Raw genomic sequence first — 27,784 nt, forward strand, 5'->3', positions numbered from 1 at the left:
TAAGATCCCATGCCCCCACCATTCTGGGTGCAATTACCTCTGAGAGCCAGAACTTAAAGTCCTGGATGCCTGTGTTGAACCTCTGTTGGCGACTCGCCTCGTTGAGCTTCTGTCCTTTGTCAATTGTTTTCTCAAGCAGGTAGTTCCAGTGTTTGTCCAGCTCTTCCAGCTGACCCTAACCCAAAGAAATTTGGGGATCACTATGATCTTTAGGATCCTGAGTCCTGTGACAACTTGAAGAGATACTGTAGGGGCCTAGGAGTTAGGGACTAGCCAAAATCTGCCAACCCTTGAATGCCATACATTTTTAAACAGTTATGCTTAATCTGGGAAACAGGAGGTGTTGGAACAAAGTTTGAGGAAAGGGTCCTGGGCTGCTTACAGAGACTGGTGCCAAAGAGCCAAAGCTCTTGGTAGTAGGGATAGAAAATGTCAAACAAGCATGACAATGCTTAAGAATTAGGTCTAAAGCTTTCTCAGAGTCCTAGGTACTGAGTTTGAGAGAAGTGATAAGGTCTGAGCAACACGGTTGCCTGCTTTCTTTGTGTGACAGTCAGAGGGAAGATCGCTAACCACAGAACACACTCCATATCCCCACCCATGGAAACTCTAAAGGAAGAAGAGGCTTCTCCTCATGCGCCTTTAGCCCAAGCCATCCTGAGCAGAACCCCTACCTTCATGGTCTCTTCATTGCCGTCACATGCCTCCCGCTCAATCAGAGAGTTCCCCAATTTGAGGACTCCCTCCACCTCCTCAGCTCGGCCCTGGACCTCATTTTCAAAAGCCTGGTGCTTCAGGTATTTTCTCTGAAGGGAAAGCAGAGACTAAATTACCCTGTAATCTAAGGAAGCAAGATAGATAAATTCTGTTTCAAAGAAAAAGTTAATGTTCTGTCATAACCAATGGTGACTTCTGAAGGACCCACACCTTCACATTAGACTCAGAAGCCCCTGAGGGCAGACAATGGTCTCAGCAGTGAGGAAGCATTCTGTGTAGGGAGACAACCTTCATCCAACAATCTGGGTATGCCAGAGTTTTCCAAGATTCCTGTTTTGAACTTGCCTGAATGTTGGTGGGATCTTTGTAGGATTCATCGCAGGCTATGGGCAGCATATCACTGATCCATTCCTCCAGGTCCTCAAGGTCATGGTGGAATTTTTTGAGGTCAGCATAGTCACCAAGTTTTGTCCGCTCAGCAATCAGCAGTTCTTTTAGAGCATTCCATCTGGAGGAGGAAGCTAGATCACTCTCTGCCCTCGACCCTTCCACCAAGGTCTGATGCCATATCTGCAGTCTTCTCATTTGCCAACTTGTCCCTTCTCCTCTCGTTATTTATGGATTTATACGTTATATGTAACATAGCTATATATTATTTAGCTATATATTATATATTATAATATTACAAATAATGCTCATATACATATTATATTACATGTATATTATATCTAATATTACATATTATATTAATAGATTTAGTTGTTGCATAGTCTTGTTATTTTCAAATATAAAATACAGTGGTTAAGTCAGTAATAATTAAGTTGTATTCCATGCCTTTCATTCTGTGAGTCTAGATCAGAAATGTTTCCAAGTGTCAACATAGTTTTAGGCATTTAGAAATGAAAAGAACTCAGAGTGTGACCCCCATCCTCCATGCTAGCAAAGAGGTCACTTTGCTGCATCTTCCTTAGCTCACAAAACACCTGCTCAGGCCTGACCTGTCTAGCACCCGTTGGAACCGAGCAGCAATCTCCTCCTTGGCATAGTGGTCATCAGCTATGAGCCGCTCCGCAACATGGTCCAACTCAGTGATCTTATTTTCCTAGATAGAGGAAAAAAAAAAAGCTCAGATGCCTGGAGATTAGGCCTTCAGTGCAATCCCAGACTCTCTCCTAGAAAAGAACAGAGACGCCCTTTATGGCTTCACAAAGGGGAACAAAACCAGGGCCAGAGGGTAAATGCCACGAAAGTGGCTTTTAATTCAACAGGAGGAGAAACTTTAATAATGACACTAAGATGGGCTCCTGTGGTACTGAGCTCCTGTGGTACTGACTCCAGTGGTACTGAACTCCTGTGGTTCTGAGCTCCTGTGGTACTGACTCCTATGGCACTGACTCCTGTGGCACTGACTCCTGTGGTACTGAGCTCCTATGGTACTGACTCCAGTGGTACTGAGCTCCTTTGGTACTGAGCTCCTGTGGTACTGACTCCAGTGGTACTGAGCTCCTGTGGTACTGAGCTCCTATGGTACTGACTCCTGTGGTACTGACTCCAGTGGTACTGAGCTCCTGTGGTACTGAGCTCCTGTGGCACTGACTCCTGTGGTACTGAGCTCCTGTGGTACTGACTCCAGTGGTACTGACTCCAGTGGTACTGAGCTCCTATGGTACTGAGCTCCTGTGGTACTGAGCTCCTGTGGTACTGAGCTCCTATGGTACTGACTCCTGTGATACTGAGCTCCTGTGGTACTGACTCCAGTGGTACTGAGCTCCTATGGTACTGACTCCTGTGGTACTGACTCCTATGGTATTGACTCCAGTGGTACTGAGCTCCTGTGGTACTGACTCCTGTGATACTGAGCTCCTGTGGTACTGACTCCAGTGGTACTGAGCTCCTGTGGTACTGACTCCAGTTGTACTGAGCTCCTATGGTACTGACTCCTGTGATACTGAGCTCCTTTGGTACTGAGCTCCTATGGTACTGAGCTCCTATGGTACTGACTCCTGTGGTACTGAGCTCCTGTGGTACTGACTCCAGTGGTACTGAGCTCCTATGGTACTGACTCCTGTGGTACTGACTCCAGTGGTACTGAGCTCCTGTGATACTGAGCTCCTGTGGTACTGACTCCAGTGGTACTGAGCTCCTGTGGTACTGACTCCTGTGGTACTGAGCTCCTATGGTACTGACTCCAGTGGTACTGAGCTCCTATGGTACTGACTCCTGTGATACTGAGCTCCTGTGGTACTGACTCCAGTGGTACTGAGCTCCTGTGGTACTGACTCCTGTGGTACTGACTCCAGTTGTACTGAGCTCCAGTGGTACTGAGCTCCTTTGGTACTGAGCTCCTGTGGTACTGACTCCAGTGGTACTGACTCCAGTGGTACTGAGCTCCTATGGTACTGACTCCTATGGTATTGACTCCAGTGGTACTGAGCTCCTGTGGTACTGAGCTCCTATGGTACTGACTCCTGTGGTACTGACTCCAGTGGTACTGAGCTCCTGTGGTACTGACTCCAGTGGTACTGAGCTCCTGTGGTACTGACTCCAGTGGTACTGAGCTCCTGTGGTATGGACTCCTGTGGTACTGATCTCCCTAAAGAACAGACTCCTCCCATGGCCATGGCAGAGGGTGACTCCTGCATTGGGTGGGATGTTGGCATAAGCAGTATATAAAGTCACTTCCAATTCTAAAAGGTAGGTTGTAAAAGGCTGGGCTTGCAGTAAGTCGGTCCAATGCCGTGAGTGACTTGAGTAAGAGTAAGCCACCGTGTCAACTGCCCTGTCTAACTCAGTTTTCTGTAAGAAGCAACTGGGAATTAAAATACTTGTAAATCACAGAACTATATACATGTATAGAATCTCTGTTATTATTACTAATATTTATTATTGGAACTCTTATATTAGTTGTTATTACCTGGGCAGTGATTGCTTTGTCCAAATCATCCCGTTTCTTCATCAAGGCCACCAGAGTGTCTAAGGAACTGTGGCTCTCTGACCTCAGGAAATTCTCACGCGCCAGCATCCAGCTCTCAGCCTGATCACAATTCCCGTGGAACAACTATGGGGAATGAAGGCAGAGGTTATATCCAATCCAGGGGACAGAGGAAATGACCCATCCCTTTCCTACAACACTGATATAAGGGATCCCATAAGGGTTGCTTATGTTCTTCCAAGAAACATTCATACCATGAATCTTAGCTATTCTGGAGCTTTTACTCTTCCCTGAAAACACATTTTACGTTTTGTTTAAGCTGTACTCCATTCCCAGGGTGTGTTTCCCATATGCTGCACCTGGCAGATGCTGGCTGGTCATTTCTTTAGGACCCTCATAACCACGACCCTCAGGGTCACCAGTGATCTGCTCATCCCTTCCCTCACTGGCACTAATCACTCCCTCTTCTTTAGCCTCAAAACTTTCATACATTTTGTTTTATTAATAATCACCTGCTGTGCTAGAATGGTCTGTCTACATGTCTAATTTCACTACTTCAGAAAAGAGATGTTATCTTACTAATCTTTGTGTTTCCAGGGCTCCACAACCAGCATGTTCTCAACAAGAATCAATCAACCAAACTCTCAATCAATAAATACATTATAATCACCCTCATCTCGTGCCAAGAGCTGATCCCCACTTTGTTTGGCTCTTCTAACAGGAATACGAGCAGAGAACACCACAATGATGAGAGCGCAATGGCAGAGAGCCAAGAAATGCCCTTGTGCCTACGGGATGGCAAGCCCAGTGAAATGAGCACCTGCAGGAACTGTGCAAACTTGCACAGAAGGAACAGACTGAGCCTAATCCTTTTTAACGGGCTCAAGGGTGCTTTACCTGCAACTCCAGACACTGATCCAGCATCCTCTTGCGTTGTTTCCATGCTTTCTCCAAGTCATCTTTCTTTAGCCTGACCACTTCAAGCTTTTCTTCAATTTCAGGACTGGAACGGTGCCCACTGCTTATAAGTTCTGCACCAAAGTCTTCCAAGGCCTGGAAGGTGGGAGCTTCAGCCTCCAGGTCAGCACGATGCTCCTGTGTTGGAAATAGAAAGAGACTGGTGGCACCAATGGCTTCTCAACAATGTCAAAAAATGAGGGAAGGTTGGGGGTCATGTGATCAGTGGCTGTGGATTTGGTAGCCATACCTGGTGTCGCTCCAGCAGGATCTCCGTGCCAATTAAATCCTCAGCCAGCTCCTCTGATGATACCATGCCTCCCATGCTACTGATCCAGTTCTCTAGGTCCCTAGAGAAACAAACATACTCGGATTGACAAGAAAACCTTGCAGCTTGCAACAGGGCTACCTGTCCTTGGCTATTTCTAGATTAACACCTTCCATCTGACCTTATATGCTTCACAGATCTTGGGTTTGTTGTTCACACTGGTTTTTGTTTGTTTGTTTGTTTTAAAAAGGAAACTTATTGTAAATTCATTACACATGAATCTGCTTGTGTACAAAGAATGAAAATAATCTTTAAAAAGGAAATAGATCAAAAATATAAAAGTATAGACATGAAGGCAGACAGACACTTTCTAGAATTTGGTAACAGTGCTTAAGAAAGATTCCAAGTAAAAGGAAGATACAGGAAAAAGACAAGTGTGATAAAGATGACTTACTAGAAATCAATTGGAAATGTTTCCTTTTTTTATTTTGCTAAGCTTTTATTTTTTTCAATTTTTTATTTAAATTCTAGTTAGTTAACATTAGAAGGGGTACCTGCTCCCCAATGTTTAGAGCAGCATTATCAACAATAGCCAAACTATGGAGAGAGCCCAAATGTCCATTGACTGATGAACGGATAAAGAAGATGGAATGTATATACAAGGGAATATTACTCAGCCATCAAAAAGAATGAAATCTTGCCCTTCTCAATAATGTGGCTGGAGCTAGAGTGTATTATGCTAAGTGAAATAAGTCAGAGAAAAACAAATACCGTATTTCACTCATATGTGGAATTTAAGAAACAAAACAAATGAACATTGGGAGAGGGGGCAGATAAAGAAAAAAAGAGAGAGGGAAGCAAACCATAAAAGACTCATAACTATAAAGAAAAAACTGAGGGTTGATGGAGGGAGGTGGGTGGGGGATGGACTAGATGGAGGATGGGCAATAAGGAGGGCACTTGTGATGAACACTGGGTGTTCTAAGTGATGAGTCACTGAATTCTGTTGTTTACACTGTTTGACTTATAATGACATCCCTTATGTTTGAAAATGTCTTCACATATATTATCTCTTTCAGTTCTTGTAATAATCCTGTATAGAATTCTGGGAACTCTTTTGTTTTCGGTTTGGAGATGAGGAGGTCAGACTAGAGAATGTAAGTGGCTTGCCCATGTAATATAAGTAAAAACAGACATCTGGAAAGAACCTGGACACTCAAATCCTGGACCAATCCATATTCCATTACTCTTAATGATTCTTGTACATAAAGAGTAGTTTCTTGGGTTTAAGGATTTATTTTATATGGAATTTCAGGGAAGGTATGTTTTTATTCTTTTTTCCCCAAAAGTATTACATTGTGAGGCACTACTTCCTGGATCCTCAATTCCAAATGCTCCTCCCAGCACATGGAGGTGATGGGGCAGAACGTGGCAATTGTTTCACAGACAAAGTGTCTGCTTGCTCCACTGTGATAATGTGTAGACCTTCTGGCAAGGCAGCGGAAGTTCTCCAGGATTTTATCTCTCCGTGTCTGAGCTCATGCCCCGATCCTTGTCTTGAGCCCTCTGACATGCAAACACATGCTCTTGCTGCCCCCACTTCCTGAACACCCCACACCTTCCTTACCCTTGGACCTGTGTGTGCTAGTTCCATGCATTTGTTAGGATGCATATTGGGGCTGTATTGTGTTCGACCATGGTTGTCTGTGCTCGTCTCTTTCCAGTACAAAGAAAAGTCCATATTCTACAACTCCTGACCTAGCACCCCATGTGTGCTGCATGCTCTAGGCTGACTTGACTGGCCTAGACAGTGTCACATTCGTTCAAACTTGGGTATTCTATGGCTTGAACCACCGAGCCTGAGCTTTTTGAGCCTCGCTAGAGGTACGATCTGGATGTGGACGTACCCTCCAAACCAGCAGTGAAGAGCACCTATATTCAGGCTGCTCCTAGAAGGTTTATGCAGGGGCCAGACGTGGAAATTGCTCACCCCACCTGGCGGAGCCTGCCTTTGGAGCTTTACCTGGCTTGCATAAGGAACGTGTAGAATTTCTGGGCCTCATTTAAGTTCTCCTTGCGATCCTCCGAAGACTTCAGCAGGTTGTCCCATGCCTCCTTCAGCTCCGTCCCCTGCCTCCTTAGGTCATCAGCGGCATCTGGGTGGGACTCACTGAGCCGCTCTGCTGTCTCCCCCAGCATGGTCACCTGGGGAGGTGCAAGAGCTCTGAGAATCAGCCAAGTAGAGCCATACCTGAATCTTAGCAAAATACCACTTCTGAGCCCTGCAATTCGCACTCCTCAAATAGACGTCAGGGAGGTATGAGAACATCTTGCTACTTAATAAAATAATGCCAACCCTTTTGGTACCCATGATAACACCTTGAAGTAGTCAAACTTGACATTACCATACTTCTTTAAAAGATAAGAGGGTGTCGGGCAGATGGTTAAGTGACTCTGCTGATTAGTGGCAGCATCAGTTATGAGCCCAAGGGTCCTGAGTTTTAATGTGAAGATCTTTTCAATATAGACATCTTCTGTGCTCTTTTCACTCTGCATGATAAGGCCAAGCTGCATGATGCCTCTGATTTATCCCAGAGTGCATCTGGCAAGTTCCAGTGCTTACTTGTAGGCCGAGGAGGATTAAGCATTGTCAGTTCCTTATGAAGGAAACTGTAACACGCCTGGCCTGGGCCATCCTGGGGGTGGCCAGTCCCTCCTGGTCTGAGACTGCAGGCCTTCTGCACGGTCTAGGCACTTGGAAGCCACTGAAGAGGTACTTGGACAGAAGAGGTCATTTCAGGATGTTTTCCCTCCATATTAGAGGTCCTGGCCTTGTCCTTTTGGTGCCCTTGTCTTAGGGACAGGTGCAAGAGCAAGTATGGAGTAAGAGAAGGAGAAATGTGAGAGTAAGGGACTGGGGAATAGAAGCAAAGAAGAGGCCATGGAAACACGTCAATGCGAAGAGGGACGTGTTGGAACAGCGTGGGAGCGAATGTCTCACCTTTTCTCCCAGAGGCATGAGGTCTCTCTCAAAGATCTCATGCTGCCGCTGAAGGGCCTGAACGCTGAACAGGTCTGAGCCGGGGTCGGCAGCACAGAGGGCCTGGTGCTTCTTCTCAATCTGCTCCTTCATCTCATCTGCTTCTCTGGCTCACGACAGTAAAGGACTTAGATCGACAGTGTATTCCACAGGCAGCCCAGCCGGCTCCAGGGAAGTCCTTTCTACTCACCCCCGCCCCCGTTCCTGATGTGCTAGAACGTAGGCTGGCTTCATCCTCCCAACAACGACTTGAAGTATAGCCACTGTTACATTCCCACTTTCCATTGGCCAGAACAGAGCCTTAAGGAGGCTATTTTCTCAAGGTTAGACCACCAGGGCGCCTGACTGCAGAGCCGCCCTCTGCATGTCTGTTTCCCTTCTCCCAATACTCAAAAATGCAATTATACCCGGCGAAGGTGTTTGGTTACCATTTGGCTTGTTTGCTTGCTTACTTAGCTATGTGCATAGACACAGATTTGGAATCAGTGTAATAAATGGTTGAATCAACAGAGACGACGTATCTGTGGCTCGATGCTGTCTACGGTTAGTTCCGAAATGTAATTATGTAAACCTCTTGTCTCTACTCTGACGTCATTACCTATCATGAAAACTGCTAATTATGTGCCAGGATCCAAGCCCAGGCACTAGAAAATTTGAGCTGGTTGTCTGTGAGGACCCCGTGGGCTGAGTAAGGAATCTGCTACAGAATCACCTGACCCCCTCTAATCTCTGTCTCAGGCGCGTTCTACTAATAGCTGGGCCTCTCCTGCAGCAGTCAGACTGGGGTTTTGAGTGCGATCTAGAGCAGCACTACCTTCTCACCTCTGAAACACCTGGACAGCATGGGCGCTGCCGAGGAGCTGGCGCTGCTCCTCCGCAAGACTCTGCAAGGAGTCCCAGCGAGTATTCAACTCCTAAAAGAGGCAGACACAGTAGGTGTTAGCTAGAAAGCTAACTCAGGTAGTTCAGCGTTGTCCAAACACCCGATGAGGTTTGAATCATGGTTGTCAAGGGATGTCTTTTGGAAACTACATAGGTTTCTTCCCTCTCTGGAGAACTTGTGCTTGGCCTTCATTCATGCAGTTGAGAAAGGGATAAATTTCCTTCCCCAAATGATGTTCCAGGATGGAACCCCCAGCCCTAGAGGGGCAACTGATGTTGGCTGCTTCAGAGACTACATCCCAATCTCCAGAAGATGAGTGGGACATGTTGCCTTGGTAGTTAGCAGCTATTATATTTCTGCATCCTGAATTGACCAAACCAAACTGCCGCTTAGAGCTCTACTTTCTGCAGAGAGTAAGTGAATTATTCCTATGCACATCCCTTCTCCCTCCTACCCCACGTTAACCACCAGAAAAGAGGCAGAGAACTCATCTTCCCTGGTTTAGGACAACCCAGAGAGCTGAACTCATGTTCATTCGATCTTTTATGGAACCATGGGTCCCAATCTAAATCAGGTCAATCAGGTCTAGAATGCCCAACTTCCTGTCTGTACTGACCTATGATTTTCTCCTTTTCTCAGATTTTATCAGAGCCTGTCTCTTCCAGTCAGCTTTCCAGACTAGCCCCTTTCCACTGTCATAGCTTTTTACCTACATTTTCTTCATATTCATGTATCTGAGCATGAATTTTCTGTGTCTGTAAGTGAAGTTGGGGGTAGGAGGGAGGCATGTGTTGCAATTTATAGATTTCAGATCAGTTTAAATATATACGTGGCTGGACTGCTTGAACTATCATCTTTGACCTTTCCTGAAGCCAGCTTTATACCTTCTGCCTGTCCTAGCTGATCTGTGGAATATGACGTTGAGTGTATTTAAGGGAAAGGTAAGACCCCCAGGGCTCGGTCTGGCAGTGAGGAAACATGGAAGGAGTTTACTTACCTGCCGTATTTGAGCTCCTTCTGGTGTTAGAAGCTTTTCAAATAGAAGGTCATCTGCCACCTTGTTGATATCCCTCAGCCGAGGCTCATTGGCCTTCAGATCCTGGGTGGGAAAATTTGTCCAAAGCAGTATAAATTCCCTTCTCAGGAATCTTCATACCTGCCTGCTCATCTCTGTTCCACTTTGACTAAATATTAATATCGCTAACCTTACTTGCAATGCACAAGAAGCTGCCCTCCAATCTGCCACTAAGAAGAGTAGCTTTAAACCCCCTGACCCCATTGGCTATCGAGAACTTGGCAAGAGAGCTGCCATTTTTCTGGAGTGTGGAGCACATCCAATTTCTGAGATTTATTAAAAATCTCTCCCAGATTACCTGAGCCGCATCCTGTGCTTACCTACCAATACAAACTCCTCTGCCTTCTATAGAATTTCACGGACTAAGTTGCAATCTGCTTGTGTTAAGGTGTATTGTAAGAAATAGCTCTGAGGAGCTCATCGCAATGCCTATGAGGATGATATCATCCATTACATTGTACAAAGGCCTCTAAATGAGCTTCCTCGTGGGAGTGTCATTCTTGGTGTTCTTTTATAATTTTGTCCTTGCTTCCCTTCCTTTCATTCTCCTCTTTCCTTATATATTCCATATGTGTATATACAATCCCTATATATCTATTTATCTATCATCTATCTATCCATTATCTATCCATCCATCATCTATCCATCATCTACCTATCCATCCATCATCTATCTATGTATCTATCATCTATCTATCCATCCATCCATCTATCCATCTATCTATCCATCTAACAATCATCTATCATCTCCCTATCCATTTATCTATCATCTATCTATCTATCTATCTATCCTATCTATCTATCATCTATCTATCATCATCTATCCCATGTACCATCTATCTATGTGTTGCCTTGAATTCTATGTGGAAGACATCATAAGAAAAAGAAAAGAAGGGAGAGGTTTATATTCACTTCTAGCTAACATATGGAATGAATCTGTGAGAACTGAGGATGGATGGTTTTAGGTGGGTAGAATCTTAGAAACTAGCTGTAAAGTCAAGTTTTTCTTCCCACCTTCCACCCCAGCTTCTGCCCCATAGGTAGAGCTTCTGAAGAGTCCCACAGCCTCCCACCTCAACCTGGGATCCCAGAATGCAGCACAGTGTGGAGCTAGTGCTGAAGAACTCAGGGAGACCAGCACTCCCAGGAGGGTCTGGGAGTGGCAGGGACCACAGGCTGAAGAACCAAGGCCACTAATTCCTCTGTATTTTCCTCCCATCTCTCATACCCAGAGGGAGATCTGAAACGTGGGACTCTCAGCAGCTCTGGGAAGGATATTTAGCAAATGTGAAGTTGAGGAACCACTTAGGAAGAGGTCTGAGATAAACAGAAACAGGGTCACCATCTGAAAGCCATCTGGAGGAGAAGCTTGCTCATTCTCACCGTTTGGAACTCATCAAACTTTTTCTGCAGCTCCCAGACATCATCTAGTTCCACCCCGGTATTCTCTGCCTTCTTCTCTTGGATCCACTCTAGCATGTCGCCAGCCTCATAGGCCAGCAAAAACTCATTGTAGCGTTGCAGTAGACGACGCCTCCGCTCTTCTGCCCTATCAAGGAGGGAGTGGTACCTGCGTGCAGAAACAGAGAATGGGAACGGTGTCGTGAAACACGGAGGAAACACTGAAGAGTGGAAGCAGGGAGAGTGAAAGGGGCCAGAAGGAGAGAGAGGGAAAATCAAAAGAAGAACAGAGGAGGGGAGGAAACAAAACTGGGAGGAAAACAGCACTGAGAGCAGAGAGACAAACACACAGGATTCCATTAAGAATAATACAAATATCAATATTCCAATAGTGACTGGCATCACCCCTCCCCTATTCTATAGACATGAGATGTTCACATGCCTGCCAACAGCTGGGTGAGAAACAGCCTGGTAGAGAAAACAAAGTTCACGTGGAAGTCAGATGTTCGATAACCCTCCGAACACTGGGCAGGGAACTGGAAGGAGTGGCTCTATGAAGCGCCTGACCTCAGGCAACTGACTTAATCATTTTCATAGAAAAACTGAAGTGTTTCACGGACTCGAAGTTTACTTTTAGCTCTTAAAATCTGAGAATTTACAATGGCATCTCTAATTGAACAGCTGCAGAGTCATGAGAAGTGTCTTTGCCAGTAAGAAATGTTTAGCCAAGTACTGTCCAGTTCTCCTGCCTCTAAAACGTACTGGTTCTCAATCTGTTCCTGGCGCTGGGCAATGCTGCTTGGTTCTCCTTGCTGCCGCTGCGCGGGAATAGGAAGCTCATCCTGAGCCAGTTTCCTGACATAGACAGCAGGCACAAAACCTTGGTGGTCGCCAGATTCCACCTTCCACCAGTCCTGAAAAGAGAGAAAGCGATCCCCACTCCTTCCTTAGTTCTTGAAAACACACAAATAAGAGAGGCTTCAACTCTAGAACTAACTTAAGTCTGTAGGCGCAGGCTCAGGCTATGGGGACACGGGCATGTCCTCCCCATCGCTTTCCCAGAGTTCCTAAAAATTGTGCATGGCCCTGAAACTCACTTATGTGGATGCTTTGTGCTTAAGTATCACCCTGGGCCCCACAGAGCAATTTGGGGGTGTTACTGAACTAACACTTTGGAGTCAATATCCTCGGAGCACGATATGATAACAAGGAGAAGCCTGAGCAAAGTGGGACTGGCACAGAGCCTATTTGATCACGGACCATCCATCCTGCCTCTCTAAAATTCACTTGCCTCAGGGCAACAATATCCCAAACTCTCTTCTTTTCTTCCCAATAATTTTTGGAAATTATTAGAATGTAAAAACATCATTTGAGCTCTTATGAAAAGAGCCAATATCTTGTCCCTATTCTCACAGGCTCTTTCACAGACCTGTTTCTCACACATTAAAGAAAACCAAGTTGACAAAAGACTTCTCTTTTTTCAGGTTCCTCCTCTCCCCAGCCATTGCTGTTCCAGCACTGGGACCATTGGCACGGAACAGGGACAAACAGAGATGAAGAGAAAGGGATAATTTAGTATCACGAAACTGTCATTCATAGTTTCTATGTCTTTGGGCAACTTACTTAGGCTCTTTGAGTCTTCATTTTGTTAACTGTCATTGGTATTATAACCCCAAAGATATATACAGGATCTTACACAATACCTGGAGGAAAGATACTACTCAATAAATTATGGTTATTTAAGAGAGACAGTGATAGAAAAATGTCGTTTGGCCAAAATGTGGATATCTGGCAGGGCTGAGAGAGTTGACCCTGGAGGAGCTGTCTTACTGATGGGAAGAAGGTTAGAAGGGAAAGTCACCTTGTTGATGGAACTGAGCAGAGTTAAGACATCATCTTTCTTCATGGTGACTTCTCGATTGCTGCGGGCCTGGAAGTCATATAAAGCCACAACCCTCTGTTCTCGAGCAGCTCCCTCCACTGGCACAGCCTGTTGTTGCTGAACAAGAGCAGGAAGCAGATCATATCAGTCACCCGCTGGAAACACGTCTCTGTTCAACCCCGGGGTGGGGGGAGCCTCGGGCTGGACCCTCCCACACGGCTGCCGGCAAGGGGGAGATTGCAGTATGCCATTCTCAGACACACCGCTCCACCCTGACCCTCGAGGGCACATGCAGGCCGGGAAACAGGAGCACAGAATGAGCAAGGGAGGGTGTAGTTGGTCAGAAAAATAGTGAGTGCGCTAAGCCACCAGTTTGTAAAGCAGGTAATAGAGGATTATACGCACCAACATTTCAGAAGACTGTTGGAGAAAGTGAAAGACCCACTATCTCTCATCACCTTCTGTATTTCCCAGGCCTCCACTGACAACCCTTCCAACCCCTTCACCCTTAAATTATTATGTCAACGAAATGGGGGCCTTTTTTTTTTTTTTTTTTTTTTTAGAGATGGGTGACCTAGAGCACAGGAAAGGCCACAGAATTGTAAAAACTGACACTGTAAACTGAGATCAAAGATCTTGACTCTCTCTTTAACAAGCAACCTGCTCTCCAAGGTGTAACCTTCTCTGATTTATGCTTTCTGCAAATATCATACCTCTGAGAGAATGAACAGAATACAACACGACTTTGTAAGTGGTGGCCCACCCCTGTTTCGGATCAGATTGGAAGGTGTGTGCCTCCCGTTACAGACCCTTCTGATGTTATATCCTTTGAGTATCTGTTTCCTCAACACGCACAACGCAAACACCATCTGTTCTTGTTTAGGCTCCACCGTGCAGGCTGAGGAAGGCAGGGCACACAGGCTCCACACACACATGGTGACCTGCCACGTCCCGCCCACGTCTGCTGTCTACTCGCAGGTGTGAAAGAGCTTCTCCTTAGAAAGGCTGTACCAGGTGTCTTTTTCCCTCTGCTACCGCAAGGGGGCGCCCACGTCATTTAGGGGGTCCCAGCTTTGCCCCAATTCAGGACAAGCTCTCAGCGTGGGCTCAGGCTCCCGGCCATCCTCACCTTCTCCAGCATTTGCATTACCCATTTCCCAAATACACCTGATTATTCTGTGCTTTGGTGCCTTTGCTCTCATAGGTTATTGACTAGAAAAGCCCTTCTCCTTGTCTACATAGTAAACCACCTTAAAAAAAATAACTCAGATAAAGTGGTTCACCTTAGCTGTGAGAATCTTCCTACTTTCCAACATTCTTATTTCAGGTGAGGGGAACACTCCTTCCCCTGAGACCCTTTCTCCTGTCCATATATCTATCATATGCACCTATTTGCTGAACTTTCTGATCTCTAGTAGACTGGAATTTTCCTGCAGTCAGGATTATTTTTTATTCAAGGTTGCGTAAGGTCGACATTTAATAAGTATATAAAAAAAGACCAAGAAGGAAGACAAGGAATCAGGAAGGACTATAAGAAGGAGAGGTGTATATAGAGGGGTCTAGAAAGAAATAGGAATGGGGGCGCCTGGGTGGCTCAGTCGTTAAGCATCTGCCTTCGGCTCAGGTCATTATCACAGGGTGCTGGGATCGAGCCCCACGTCGGGCTCCCGGCTCCGCGGGAAGCCTGCTTCTCGCTCTCCCACTCGCCCTGCTTGTGTTCCTTCTCTCGCTGTGTTTCTGTCAAATAAATAAAATCTTAAAAAAAAAAAAAGAAATAGAAATGGAAATATAAAAGGAAGGAAGATGGAAAGCGAGAGCATATCAATGAGCACGTGATCGCACTCACCAAGAACCGCCTGTAAACTAAATCTCGGTAAATGCTAAAAAGAAGCTACCATTCCTGCTTATAAGGCCCGTAGAACTTAGTATTTCCTTTGCAATTGTTTCCTGGGTTATTAGAAGTAAAAGCCAGTAGTAAAGAGAATCCCATTTCATCTGGCGAGGAGTGTGGCTCCTGGCATCTCTACGCCTTCTCACCTGGCAAGCCGCTGCCTGGTCCCGCAGGGCTTGCATGCTGTTCCCAAATGCACTCAGGTCCACCAGGAAGGCCTCATGCTTCTTCAGAAGAGCCTGGATTTGTTGATGAAGGATCATTAGAATTGAATACAGGAAGAGCACTAAGCATTCCTGGGGGTCATTCAGCTATTATTTTGGGTTATATCAATTGTCCTTATTCCGGGTAAGAGACAATTTCCATCTATAATAAAGAGGGTTTGTTGTTGTAGTTGTTGTTTAACTCTAAATTTGCAAGTATCAGGAAAATAGGAGTTAAATGATCAACAATTTCAATATATTCAATACATTTGCTTTAATTAAAATGAAGTCACATTTGCACAAGTGTTTTATCGACACACACCACAGCTAGAAGAGGATGTTGTTAATGATGTATTTTGTGGTATTAAACACTAGCAAAACTTTAGATGCCCACTGCAATTATTTTTAGAGCTGAAGGTTTGTTAAATACTATGCCAGCTTATCACGAGACAATGAACAAAACAAGAAGTGGACATAGAGGGTAACTATGACCTTTGAGGTTCTTGTTCCAACATGTCTGCCTAATTTTATGTCAATAAAGTAATTAAACTGTATACATCTTAGAACCATGGTTGGTCTGTGAAATCCCAAGGTTATTCTGGGAAATTTAGGATGGGACCAAGACAGGCATGGATCTCTTGTCATGCTTTTTTGGGTTTAGATAATCTTTAAGGAATCTATGAATCTCTGTGGGATCAGGAAAATGTAGTGTGCCTTTTAGGATTTGTGTCAACTCCGAGGTTATCCCAACCAAGGAAAGGCCAAAGGTTATCACTCTGGAAACACCCAAATAATCTCACAGAGCCTATAGCTGTCCCACAGTCTAATTTGATACCATTTGGTGAGTACTAGACAATGTTTACCCCCAAGCCCACCTTACCCCAGCTGCTTCTTCATCAGCCCCATAGTTAGTGTTGTCTACAATAGGTTCCTTCTCTTGAATCCATGCTTCTGCTTCATGCAGGTCAGCCAGATACTGCTGGAACTGGACATTGGCTTCAAGATCATTCTGCCGTCTGGCAGCCCGAGCCTGGAGAGACTCCATATTGTCATTCAAACTCTTGACTCTAGAGGCCACATCTTCTGCAGCAAAGTGCCCTATGGAGGAGTTATAGAAAGGGTGAGTATTACCCTCATTAACATCACTATCTTTTAATCCTCTGGTGACCTGGGAGAGAGAAAGGGAGGTATGAGGCTGTTGCTTTATGTTGCCAGTGTAGCAATTTACCTAAATTCCTGGGAGTTAGAATGTCATGAGATGGAACATCGGTAGGTGCTCACAGAGGATGAATGTGTATGTGTGGTGGTGAAGGGGGTGGTATAGTCTGTGGTAAACTGACTTGAAAACAGAATACCTAGGTGCGGGTCCTGCCCAGGATTCCAAAAACATGTATTCTCTAGAGTAAACAGAAAATCCAGCTGATCGCCAATTCCGCCCAGAAGGAATTTATCACCACAGGACCTGTTCTCACAGGTCCTAGAAAACAGGACAGACTGCAACATATGACAATGTTCAGACCACAGGCAGAGGATTGTGACTTCTCAGAGAAGGGAAAGAAATGAGATGTGCCCCCATGTGCAGGGCAGTCTCTGGGCTATAGGGCTGGGGGTGATGTCACACAGAACCGGCTGTCACACTGAGCTGAGCAGGCAGAGTGAGCCAGGGCAGGTAGGAACACCCGAGCTCGAGGAGCAGGGGGCCAAGGAAGCGCACCACACACAGAGCCTCGGAGATGTGTGGGGGGTGCCCTCGCATGTTTGAGACTTGCACGCACATGTCAGGAGACTCCTCGAGGTGAGGACAAGGGGATGGAAAAGCTGGAGGCCCAAATCCCTAAGACTCACATAGGGCTGTGGGAGTTAACATCAGCTCCCACCAAAGTGGACCAGAAGAATTACACCTCAGTATTGAACCCATCACTAAATCAGTTCCAGCTTAAGAGTGTTCCCTGGAGGTTCCAAGAGGATCGCCAAGCTCAACACACAAAGAAAACTGCACCAAGTTATATTGTAATAAAATTTCTGAAAACCAGTGATAAAAAGCTTAAAAGAGTAACAGAGGAAAGAGATACATTACACATGGAGGAGCAGAGATAGGAGTGAGAGCAGACTTCACATCAGAAACCCCACAAGCCAAGAGACAATGTAACAGCATTTTTAATGTCCAGAAAGAGAGAAACTATCAATCAAAAATTTACATCTACTAAAAATGTGTTTCAAAAATGAATTCTTTAGACCAACAAAACTTAGAGGATTTATGGTTAGCAGACCTGCACTACAAGAGCTATTAGGGAAAACTCTCCATGTAGAAGAAAAATTACGAGGTAAAAATATCAATGTAGTCAAAGGGACAAAGAAGAGAAATATGTGAATATATGTGAATAAATATAAAAGGGTTTTTTTCTCCATTCTTAATCTCAAAGCTAATTGACTGGTAAGGCAAAATTAGTGGCAATGCACAGTGGGGTTTATAACATATGTAAAATTAAAATGTGTGACATCAATACACAAAGGAGAAAATAGGAGAAATGGAAACATACTGCTTAAGGATCTTATTCTACACATGAAATAGTATGATTTTATAAAGTCAGAATGTGATGCATTAAAGATGTATACTTAAATCCTAGAACAGTGGCCCTTAAATCTTTGCTCCCAGAATCCCCTTATAATTTTTTTATTCATTTCAAGTTTTTATTTAAATTCCAGTTAGTTAACACACATGGTAAAATTGGTTTCACGTGTAGAATTTAGTGGTTCATCACTTACATATAACACTTAGTGCTCATCACAAGTGCCCTCCTTAATACACATCACCCATCTAGCCCATCCCCCACCCACTTCTCTCCATCAACCCTTAGTTTGTTCTCTATAGTTAAGAATCCCCTTATAATTTTAAAAATTATTGGGGACCCTTAAGAGCTTGTGCTCATATGGTGATATCTATTAATAATCACCATATCAGAAAACAAAACAAAATTTTAAAACAAAAGAATATCTAAGTATATATTCTATTAACCACTAGAGCAAAGGCATTATCAAACATCATGCAGAAAATTTCACTGTGCACTTACAAAAGAATGAATATAAAAAAGGCAAATAATGTCTTAGCATCAATATGAAAGGCACAAATCGATAATCAGAGAATTACTACTCTAGAATAAACACAGACGCACACATCTCCCACACATACGTACCCCACAGAACTATAGCTAACAAATATGGAGATAAAATGGAATCATAATAAATACATAATCCAAAGAAAGTGGAAACTGATAGACAAAGAAAAATGAATAGCAAGATGCTAGATTTAAGCTTAACCATATTGATAATTGCTTTAAATGTAAATGGTCTAAACAATTCCATTAAAAGGGAGAGATTACCCGATTGCATAACATAAAAGCAAAGCCTAACTATATGTTTTCTATAAGAAATCTGCTTTAAACATAAAGAAACAGAGTACAAGCAAAAATATGGAGAAACATATATTGTGCAAACATGAATCAAAGACAGCTGTTGTGGCTGTATTAAAGTTGCACCAAGTAGCCTTCAGGGTATGACCAGGGATAAAGAGGAATATATATCATAATGTTAAAATTTTAATTCATAAGAAGACACAACAAACCTAAATATATACGCACACAATAACATAGTTTCAAAATACATGAAACAAAAACTGATAGAATTGAAAGAAATAGATGAAATCCACAATTACAATTAAAGATTTCAAGAAAAAAATAAGATGAATCATAGTAAAATAGCAACTAGTTATAGTAAAATAAACATTTTTAGGTTTGAATCCCTAAGTTGAGAACTGAATTTTTGCTCAGCAATGTGAATTTTAAACTATACTTTTGATAGCTGGAAGCTGGTGGGCAAAAATTTCTTCTTCTTCTTCTTTTTTTTTTTTTTTTGGCAACATATTATTCTTGAATCAGGAAGGGGTGATCCGGTGTAATCTATGTTGCTTATAGCATACCTGGAATCTGATGTTTGGTTTTGAACATCATATTTAAGCAGTAGGGGTTTCTGAAGATGAGAAGCCAAGAGGAGAGATACTGAGACTACATAAATAAGGAATTTAAAGAAATGGTGCTATTACAGAATACACATTCTTCTCTAGTGCCCATGGAACATTCTCCAGAATAGATCACATCCTAGGTCACAAATCAGGTCTCAACTGGTACCAAAAGACTGGGATCATTCCCTGCATATTTTCAGACCACAATGCTTTGAAACTAGAGCTCAATCACAAGAGGAAAGTCAGAAAGAACTCAAATACATGGAGGCTAAAGAGCATCCTACTAAAGAATGAATGGGTCAACCAACAAATTAAAGAAGAATTAAAAAAAATTCATAGAAACAAATGAAAATGAAAACACAACTGTTCAAAATCTTTGGGATACAGCAAAGGCAGTCCTAAGAGGAAAATATATAGCAATACAAGCCTTTCTCAAGAAACAAGAAAGGTCTCAAATACACAACCTAACCCTACACCTAAAGGAGCTGGAGAAAGAACAGCAAATAAAGCCTAAACCCAGCAGGAGAAGGGAAATAATAAAGATCAGAGCAGAAATCAATGAAATAGAAACCAAAAGAACAGTAGAACAGATCAACAAACTAGGAGCTGGTTCTTTGAAAGAATTAATAAGATTGATAACCCTTGGCCAGACTTATCAAAAGAAAAGAGAAATGACCCAAATAAATAAAATCATGAATGAAAGAGGAGAGATCACAACCAACACCAAAGAAATACAATTATAAGAACACATTACAAGCAACTATATGCCAGCAAATCAGATAATCTGGAAGAAATGGATGCATTCCTAGAGATATATCAACTACCAAAACTGAACCAGGAAGAAATAGAAAACCTGAACAGACCTATAACCACTAAGGAAATTGAAGCAGTAATCAAATTCTCCCAACAAGCAAAAGCCCAGGGCCAGGTGGCTTCCCAGGGGACTTCTACCAAACATTTCAAGAAGAATTAATACCTATTCTTCAGAAACTGTTCCAAAAAATAGAAATGGAAGGAAAACTTCCAAACCTGTTTTATGACGCCACCATTATCCCAAAACCAGACAAAGACCCCATGAAAAAGGAGAATTACAGACCAATATCTTTGATGAACATGGTTGCAAAAATTCTCACCAAAATACTAGCCAATGGGATCCAACAGTACATTAAAAAGATTATTCACACAACCAAGTGGGATTTATTCCTGGGCTGCAAGGTTGGTTCAACATCAACAAATCAATCAATGTGATACAATACATTAATAAAAGAAAGAACAAGAACCATATAAACTTCTCAATAGATGCAGAAAAAACATTTGACAAAGTACAGCATCCTTTCTTGATCAAAACCCTTCAGAGTATAGGGATAGATGGTACATACCTAAATATCATAAAAGCCATCTATGAAAAACCTACAGCGAATATCTTTCTCAATGCGGAAAAACTGAGAGCTTTCCCCCTAAGGTCAGGAACACGGCAGGGACGTCCACTATCACCACTGCTATTCAACATAGTACTAGAAGTCCTAGCCACAGCAATCAGACAACAAAAAGAAATCAAAGGCATCTGAATTGGCAAAGAAGATGTCAAACTCTCACTCTCTGCAGATGATATGATACTTTATGTAGAAAACCCAAAGGACTCCACTCCATAACTGCTACAACTCATACAGGAATTCAGTCAAGTGGCAGGATATAAAATCAGTGCACAGAAATCAGTGGCATTCCTATACACCAACAACAAGACAAAAGAGAAATTAACGAGTCGATCCCATTTACAGTTGCACCCAAAACCATTAGATACCTCGGAATAAATCTAACCAGAGGCAAAGGATCTGTACTCAGAAAACTATAGAATACTCATGAAAGAAATTGAGGAAGACATAAAGAAATGGAAAAACGTTCCATGCTCATGGATTGGAAGAACAAATATTGGGAAGGTGTCAATGCTACCTAGAGCAATCTACACATTCAATGCAATCCCCACCAAAATACCATCAACTTTTTTCAAAGAAATGGAACAAATAATCCTAAAATTTGTGTGGAACCAGAAAAGACCCCGAATAGCCAGAGGAATGTTGAAAAAGAAAAGCAAAGCTGGCGGCATCACAATGCCTGACTTCAAGCTCTATTACAAAGCTGTCATCATCAAGACAGTATGATACTGGCACAAAAACAGACACATAGATCAATGGAACAGAATAGAGAGCCCAGAAATGGACCCTCAACTCTATGGTCAACTAATCTTTGACAAAGCAGGAAAAATGTCCAATGGAAAAAAAACAGTCTCTTCAACAAATGGTGTTGGGAAAATTGGACAGCCACATGCAGAACAATGAAACTGGACCATTTCCTTACACCACACACAAAAATAGACTCAAAACTGTAGAAAAACCTCAATGTGAGACAGGAGTTCATCAAAATCCTAAAGGAGAACACAGGCAGCAACCTCTTCGACCTCAGCCACAGCAACTTCTTCCTAGAAACATCGCCAAAGGCAAGGGAAGCAAGGGCAAAAATGAACTATTGGGACTTCATCAAGATAAAAAGCTTCTGCACAGCAAAAGAAACAGTCAAAAAAAACAAAAGACAACTGACAGAATGGGAAAAGATATTTGCAAATGACATATCAGATAAAGGGCTAGTATCCAAAATCTATAAAGAACTCATCAAACTCAACACCCAAAGAACAAAGAATCCAATCAAGAAATGGGCAGAAGACATGAACAGACATTTTTCCAAAGAAGACATCCAAATGGCCAACAGACACATGAAAAAGTGCTCAATGTCGCTCGGCATCAGGGAAATCCAAATCAAAACCTCAATGAGATACCACCTCACACCACTCAGAATGGCTAAAATTAACAAGTCAGGAAGCGACAGATGTTGGTGGGGATGCGGAGAAAGGGGAACCCTCCTACACTGTTGGTGGGAACGCAAGCTGGTGCAGCCACTCTGGAAAACAGTACGGAGGTTCCTTAAAAAGTTGAAAATAGAGCTACCATACGACCCAGCATTTGCACTACTGGGTATTTACCCCAGAGATACAAATGTAGGGATCCGAAGGGGTACGGGCACCCCAATGTTTATAGCAGCAATGTCCACAATAGGCAAACTGTGGAAAGAGCCAAGACGTCCATCGACAGATGAATGGATAAAGAAGAGGTGGTATATATACACAATGGAATATTATGCAGCCATCAAAAGGAATGAGATCTTGCCATTTGCAATGACGTGGATGGAACTGGAGGGTATTGTGCTGAGCAAAATCAATCAGAGAAAGACATGAATCATATGATTTCACTGATACGAGGAATTCTTAATCTCAGGAAACAATGTGAGCGTTGCTGGAATGGTGGGGGGTGGGAGGGTTGGCATGGCTGGATGATAGACATTGGGGAGGGTATGTGCTATGGTGAGCACCGTGAATTGTGTAAGACTGTTGAATCACAGACCTGTACCTCTGAAACAAATAAAAAAAAATCTTAAAAAAAAGATGATAGTAGGAAGGGTAAAATGAAGGGGGGGAAATTGGAGGGGGAGATGAACCATGAGAGACTATGGACTCTGAGAAACAAACTGAGGGTTCTGGGGGTGGGTGGGGGGATTGGTTAGCCTGGTGATGGGTATTAAAGAGGGCATGTATTGAATGGAGCACTGGGTGTTATACGCTAACAATGAATCATGGAACACTACATCAAAAACTAAAGATGTAATGTATGGTGATTAACATAACATAATAAAATTTAAAAAAAGAAATGGTGTTATTAACTATCAAGAATATAATTGCTTTAAATGTAAATGATCAAAATAAATAAATGTAAATGATCTAAGGCAAGTCTTCACAGATCTGGAAAATCCCATGCAGGAAAAGGACCTGATTTGTTTTCTTTTTTTTTTTTTTTTTAAAGATTTTATTTATTTATTCATGAGAGACACAGAGAGAGAGAGAGAGGCAGAGGGAGAAGCAGGCTCCCAAGGAGCAGAGAGCCCGATGAGGGACTCGATCCCAGGACCCTGGGATCATGACCTGAGCCGAAGGCAGACGCTTAACCATCTGAGCCACCCAGGTGCCCCCTGATTTGTTTTCTGGGGCTTTATAACTTCAATTCTAAATTCTAAAACTTCTACGGAAAAGCATATTGATTATTAGCATAAAAATATTTTATTTAATAATTTTGCCTTAACTGAAGAATACAAATGACTGGTTTATGAGGTAGGGAGGTTCCTGTTATTGGAATATATAAGCAATATTTTTTTTTAAAGATGTTATTTATTTATTTGACAGAGAGAGACACAGAGAGAGAGGGAACACAGGCAGGGGGAGTGGGAGAGGGAGAAGCAGGCTTCCCGCCGAGCAGGGAGCCCGATGCGGGGCTGGGGATCATGACCTGAGTCGAAGGTAGACGCTTAACGACTGAGCCACCCAGGCGCCCCTATAAGCAATATTTTATCACCATTGTATCTGTCAGAAATGACCAAGGGGAATTTCTGCATTGAAAGGGAACATGAATCGGATATCTTTAAATTCCCATGAAGCCCTAAAATTGAACAAACTTCTTCCCTTAAGTTTAACATAGTGATGATTGACCAATTCAACCTGAACCATACATACCTTCCTCTACCATTTTGTTTCCCTTCTCCATTATTGCTTGGATGTGTGGCTCATGACTGGCAATGTTATCCTGGATGACTTGGTGTCTGTTCAGAAGCTTCTTGGAGACAATCAGGTCCTTGCCTACAGAGAAAAATAATTTCAAGGCTGGAATTGTTCTAGTGTATAGAATAAGAAGAGGCTACTCTACTTTTTATAACTCTTGGACCTACAAGTTTTTCCCTTTGAGGCTGTAATCCCTGAGTGGGCTTCCTGAAATTTATACCATTTGTCTGAAATTTATACCATTTATACCATTGTCCTGAAATTTATACCATTAACTCTGCTTGGGGTTGTTCTTCCCTTTTTCTCTTTGTATTGAAAAAATTCAATTCATTATTTTACAAAAGATAATAAATAAGTCACTCTATAGGTAGAAAGGCAAGTAACTCTTCAACTAGAACTTTCAATATCATGCAACCAATTTTGTTTCAGCATATTATAGTGTAAAAAGCAGAATCTTCCACTTACTACTTCCTATGCATGTCAGAAAGTTATTAAAGCCTCTAACTTGGTATTTTTTCACCATGAAAATGGTGTGTTATATTTTTTAAAGTTTTCTTTGTAAAGATTAGAAATAACTTATAAAAAATGCCTCCCTTGCTGCTAACATTAACAAGCACCAACTAAATGCTATTCATTGTTAATTTCCTTCACCTTCTAAGCCCCCCATTTCTAGATGTCAATTCCCTATCTCCCATCCATGTGTTCCCCCCTTCCCTTCAAAATTGCCTTCCCTATGACTTTCCAGAAGCTCTCCATGCCCGTCCACACTTCAAAAGTCTTTTCTCTTCTAGAAGTTTTCCTAGACTTGACCCTCCACTGTCACCATCATCAGCTCCTCATAGATGTCCCCAGTATGTGGGTAAGAAGTTTGCATTCCACATGTATCCTAACACTGGCAATAATGGATAGCCCCCAAAGGAAAGGAAGGTATGTACTTTCTCTGCTGTCCCACCCCTTTTCTCCTTGTAGCAATTCAGATCTTCACAGAAGGGAGGCACTGACACTATGGACAAAATTACTTAGGACCTCAAGCACCAACCATGATGGCTCAGCCAAGGGCCTTGGTGGTAACTTAAGTTAGAGCAAATAACAAAAGGCTGAGCCCTCCACCTCTTCCCAGAGGCCTTCAATTCATGGCACTATTCATGGTTTGCTTTAAGAGATAAACTCTTCAGTATGAGTTTTAACAAAATCTTCTATGGAAGATGGGAAAATGGTTCCTGAGTGTGAAGGGGAAGAGCTGAGAGCCAACTGTATCCCCCATGACCACGTCCCAGGTTGTCCCAGATCTCTCTGACAGTCAGTACATCCTGGTCTTCTCCTATGGCTCAGCCCGCTCACACTCAGGGTCTAACCAAGGTAGGTGGAAGCCACTGAGGGCTCAGTCTCTTGGATCCAGGCTTCCTCATCCTCTGTATCCCTGCAGATCTGATGCAGGTGGAGAAAGTCAATGAGCTTCTTTTTCCGGGTGCTCAGTGGTTCCTTCAGAGCTTCAAACCGGGACACCAGGGACTCCTGCCTTGCTTTTATGTCCCCAGCATCAGGATGGTCTATTTTTTCAAAATATGCTGCCAGGTCTGTGAGGGTGTCCACCTGATCCTGAGGGAGAGATAGAACAGATGTCAGGAAATGCCATCATTTAGTAGAAAGGAGTGGGGGTTCAGCATGGGGAGGCTTCGGGGAGAATCAGCTCCCCCCAGTACTGTGTTACGACTTCTAATCACATCCGTGAGATAGAGTGGCAGGGGATGCTGAATTGAGGACCACGTCATCACCCAAGAGCTATTTATAGGAAAGTACTTCTTAAGGCTCATTTCAGAAAGACAGAATATATATAGAGTGTGCCAAGGAAATCAGGGAAACCACATATACAGAGTCTTAACTGTCAGGAGTGTTAATAAACTGTAGTTAATTGTCAGAGAGTGTTAATAAACCGGGGCCCGGAGGAAAACAGAGGGAGTCTTTCTGTCTGCTTCCTCTCCCACCCTCCTCCCTTGCAAATGAGCTGCAGGTGTAACTAACACAGAAGCTTCCCAGGCTGAAGTTTGTGGCATCCCAGGAACAATGCCCAGGAGATAAAATGCGGTGTTTCCAAAAGGAATCTCACTGTTTTGTTACCTTGTTTCCACCTCCATCAAGCCATCCCCAGAGCTATCTAAGAGACTGGGTTCATTTCCTGTTTTCTGTTTCCTGTAGATTATTCTGTCTTTCCCATTTAATCCAAGGAGCAGACATGATAAAAGTGTATTTTAACAGGACAGAACAGTAGGACTTTCTAGGGAACAACAGAGTCATTTTTAAGTACAAGCTAGGACCCTGTGGATGCAAAAGTGAGTCAATTAGAAGTGGGTTCTCTACTGGGTTCTCCAGAAAATCACCCAATGTCCACACTCTAATTTACTGGATAAATTCAAGTGACAATCTGGTGGGATGTCAGGGGAATAACCCTGACACTCAGAGCCTACACATCCACATCCTAGTCCTCGCCCTGTTGCCAATTTTCTCTGTGACCTCGTGGAAGTCACTTCACAGCTATAGGCTTCAATATTCTTAAATAAAAAATAAAGCAGTAGGATTAAAGATATTTTCAAGCTTTGACTCATAGAATGCCAGAACAGGAGGAGGCAATGTTGTCCAAACCTTGTGGTACAGATGAGCATAGAGAGATATGAGAAGGTGAAAAGATGCACCAAAGGTCCCATACGCAGCGAGTGATGAGCTGAATACGAAGCCCAAGTTTCTGGAGTGAGAGTGTGATGCCATATGTAGGGGAGCCCACAAAGCCACCCCATCCATGGGGTTCTAACAACCGCACCCAGGACAATGGCTATACCAGACAGGGTATTAGGAAGGGTCAGCTGACCAACTAAAATCTTGGAATTTTTGCCTTTGGTTTCTTGCTCTCTTTCTCTTTCAATAGTTACTTATTATGAGTGTGCTCAGGGCATGAACGGGTGCTCTGGTCTACCATCGCCGGAGAACTGGTAACCGACCTGATGAGTGCCCACAGCAGACTCCAGGAAGCCGTGTTTCCTGAGTAGGTTCTGTACATCGGCCAGGCCTTTCCCGTAGTCCTCAGAGGCCACCTGCTGCTCCATGTCCCCCAGCCAGTGCTCCAAGTCTTCTGCAGTGTTCTTGAATTGCAGCTCCTGGTTAGCTTCATACAACTGGTTCCCTGGAATAAGGCATTAGGGATGCGACAGATACCATGACTCTTTCTTACTGCATAGTAATATACCTTCCATCAAACTTAAGGAGAAATATAATATTTTGATATCCTAATGAGAATGAAATATCCATCTCATGTGATTATACAAAAAAAAATCACCTTAAATTTGTGGAATTTGGATGGTATTTGTTTTTAAATATAGTAGCTTTCATTCTCAAAACAAAGATAAACAATCAGTTTATTCCCTGCTGAGGAGGTACTGTCCTGTTGTATTAGATCCTAACCATCTTGGGTATTTTCATATGTCATGTGCTACTCTCTATTGAGACCTCCTTTTCAAAGGGATTCAAACCCAAACTCTGCATTTCCCAAGAGAAGTATAAAATTGGGACTTGTTTCCTTTTGAAATTTTGAACTGTCTTTTTATAAATGTCTTTCTCAGAGTTTTGCTAGCCCTTCCTGGTACCTTTCCTTCATTGCAAGCCATGCCTCACAGTTCTCTCTTCCAGAAAATGCCTTGGTTATCCACACCATTCTCAGCTAAATTCTTTATTCTTTGACCTTACAACAATTATTTGCATTATTTCTGCAAAGCAATTGTTATATCTCCTGATGGTGGGGAATAGCAGTAACATCTTACTGTTACTGTAAAGTCGGATTTTTTTTTTCCTAAACCCCAAATTGGGATGATA

At 43.0% G+C, this 27,784-nt stretch overlaps 1 protein-coding gene across 3 annotated transcripts in view; it reads right to left on the reverse strand.

Annotated features, from left to right (window-relative positions):
• Positions 1-27,784, reverse strand: part of SPTA1 (spectrin alpha, erythrocytic 1) — a 67,967-nt gene that overhangs the window by 22,782 nt on the left and 17,401 nt on the right. For 2 of the 3 annotated variants that reach the window (XM_064593518.1, XM_045876056.2), the window contains exons 15-33: positions 26,917-27,098; positions 25,279-25,522; positions 23,879-24,001; positions 16,129-16,346; positions 15,192-15,284; positions 13,134-13,271; positions 12,035-12,186; positions 11,255-11,441; positions 9,795-9,896; positions 8,737-8,828; positions 7,876-8,020; positions 6,898-7,079; positions 4,857-4,956; positions 4,547-4,744; positions 3,632-3,775; positions 1,716-1,819; positions 1,063-1,225; positions 675-806; positions 38-175 (exon numbers count right to left, since the gene is read on the reverse strand). In XM_064593518.1, the coding sequence (XP_064449588.1) occupies positions 38-175; positions 675-806; positions 1,063-1,225; positions 1,716-1,819; positions 3,632-3,775; positions 4,547-4,744; positions 4,857-4,956; positions 6,898-7,079; positions 7,876-8,020; positions 8,737-8,828; positions 9,795-9,896; positions 11,255-11,441; positions 12,035-12,186; positions 13,134-13,271; positions 15,192-15,284; positions 16,129-16,346; positions 23,879-24,001; positions 25,279-25,522; positions 26,917-27,098 (2,837 nt within the window). Of the gene's footprint in view, positions 1-37; positions 176-674; positions 810-1,062; positions 1,226-1,715; positions 1,820-3,631; positions 3,776-4,546; positions 4,745-4,856; positions 4,957-6,897; positions 7,080-7,875; positions 8,021-8,736; positions 8,829-9,794; positions 9,897-11,254; positions 11,442-12,034; positions 12,187-13,133; positions 13,272-15,191; positions 15,285-16,128; positions 16,347-23,878; positions 24,002-25,278; positions 25,523-26,916; positions 27,099-27,784 lie in introns of all 3 variants that reach the window. The other variant, XM_064593517.1, reaches the window with a different exon arrangement.

Source organism: Mirounga angustirostris, unplaced genomic scaffold (assembly GCF_029215605.1).
Source record: "Mirounga angustirostris isolate CCGP_5_RB_7025 unplaced genomic scaffold, mMirAng1.0.hap1 SCAF_6, whole genome shotgun sequence".
Taxonomy (NCBI): domain Eukaryota; kingdom Metazoa; phylum Chordata; class Mammalia; order Carnivora; family Phocidae; genus Mirounga; species Mirounga angustirostris.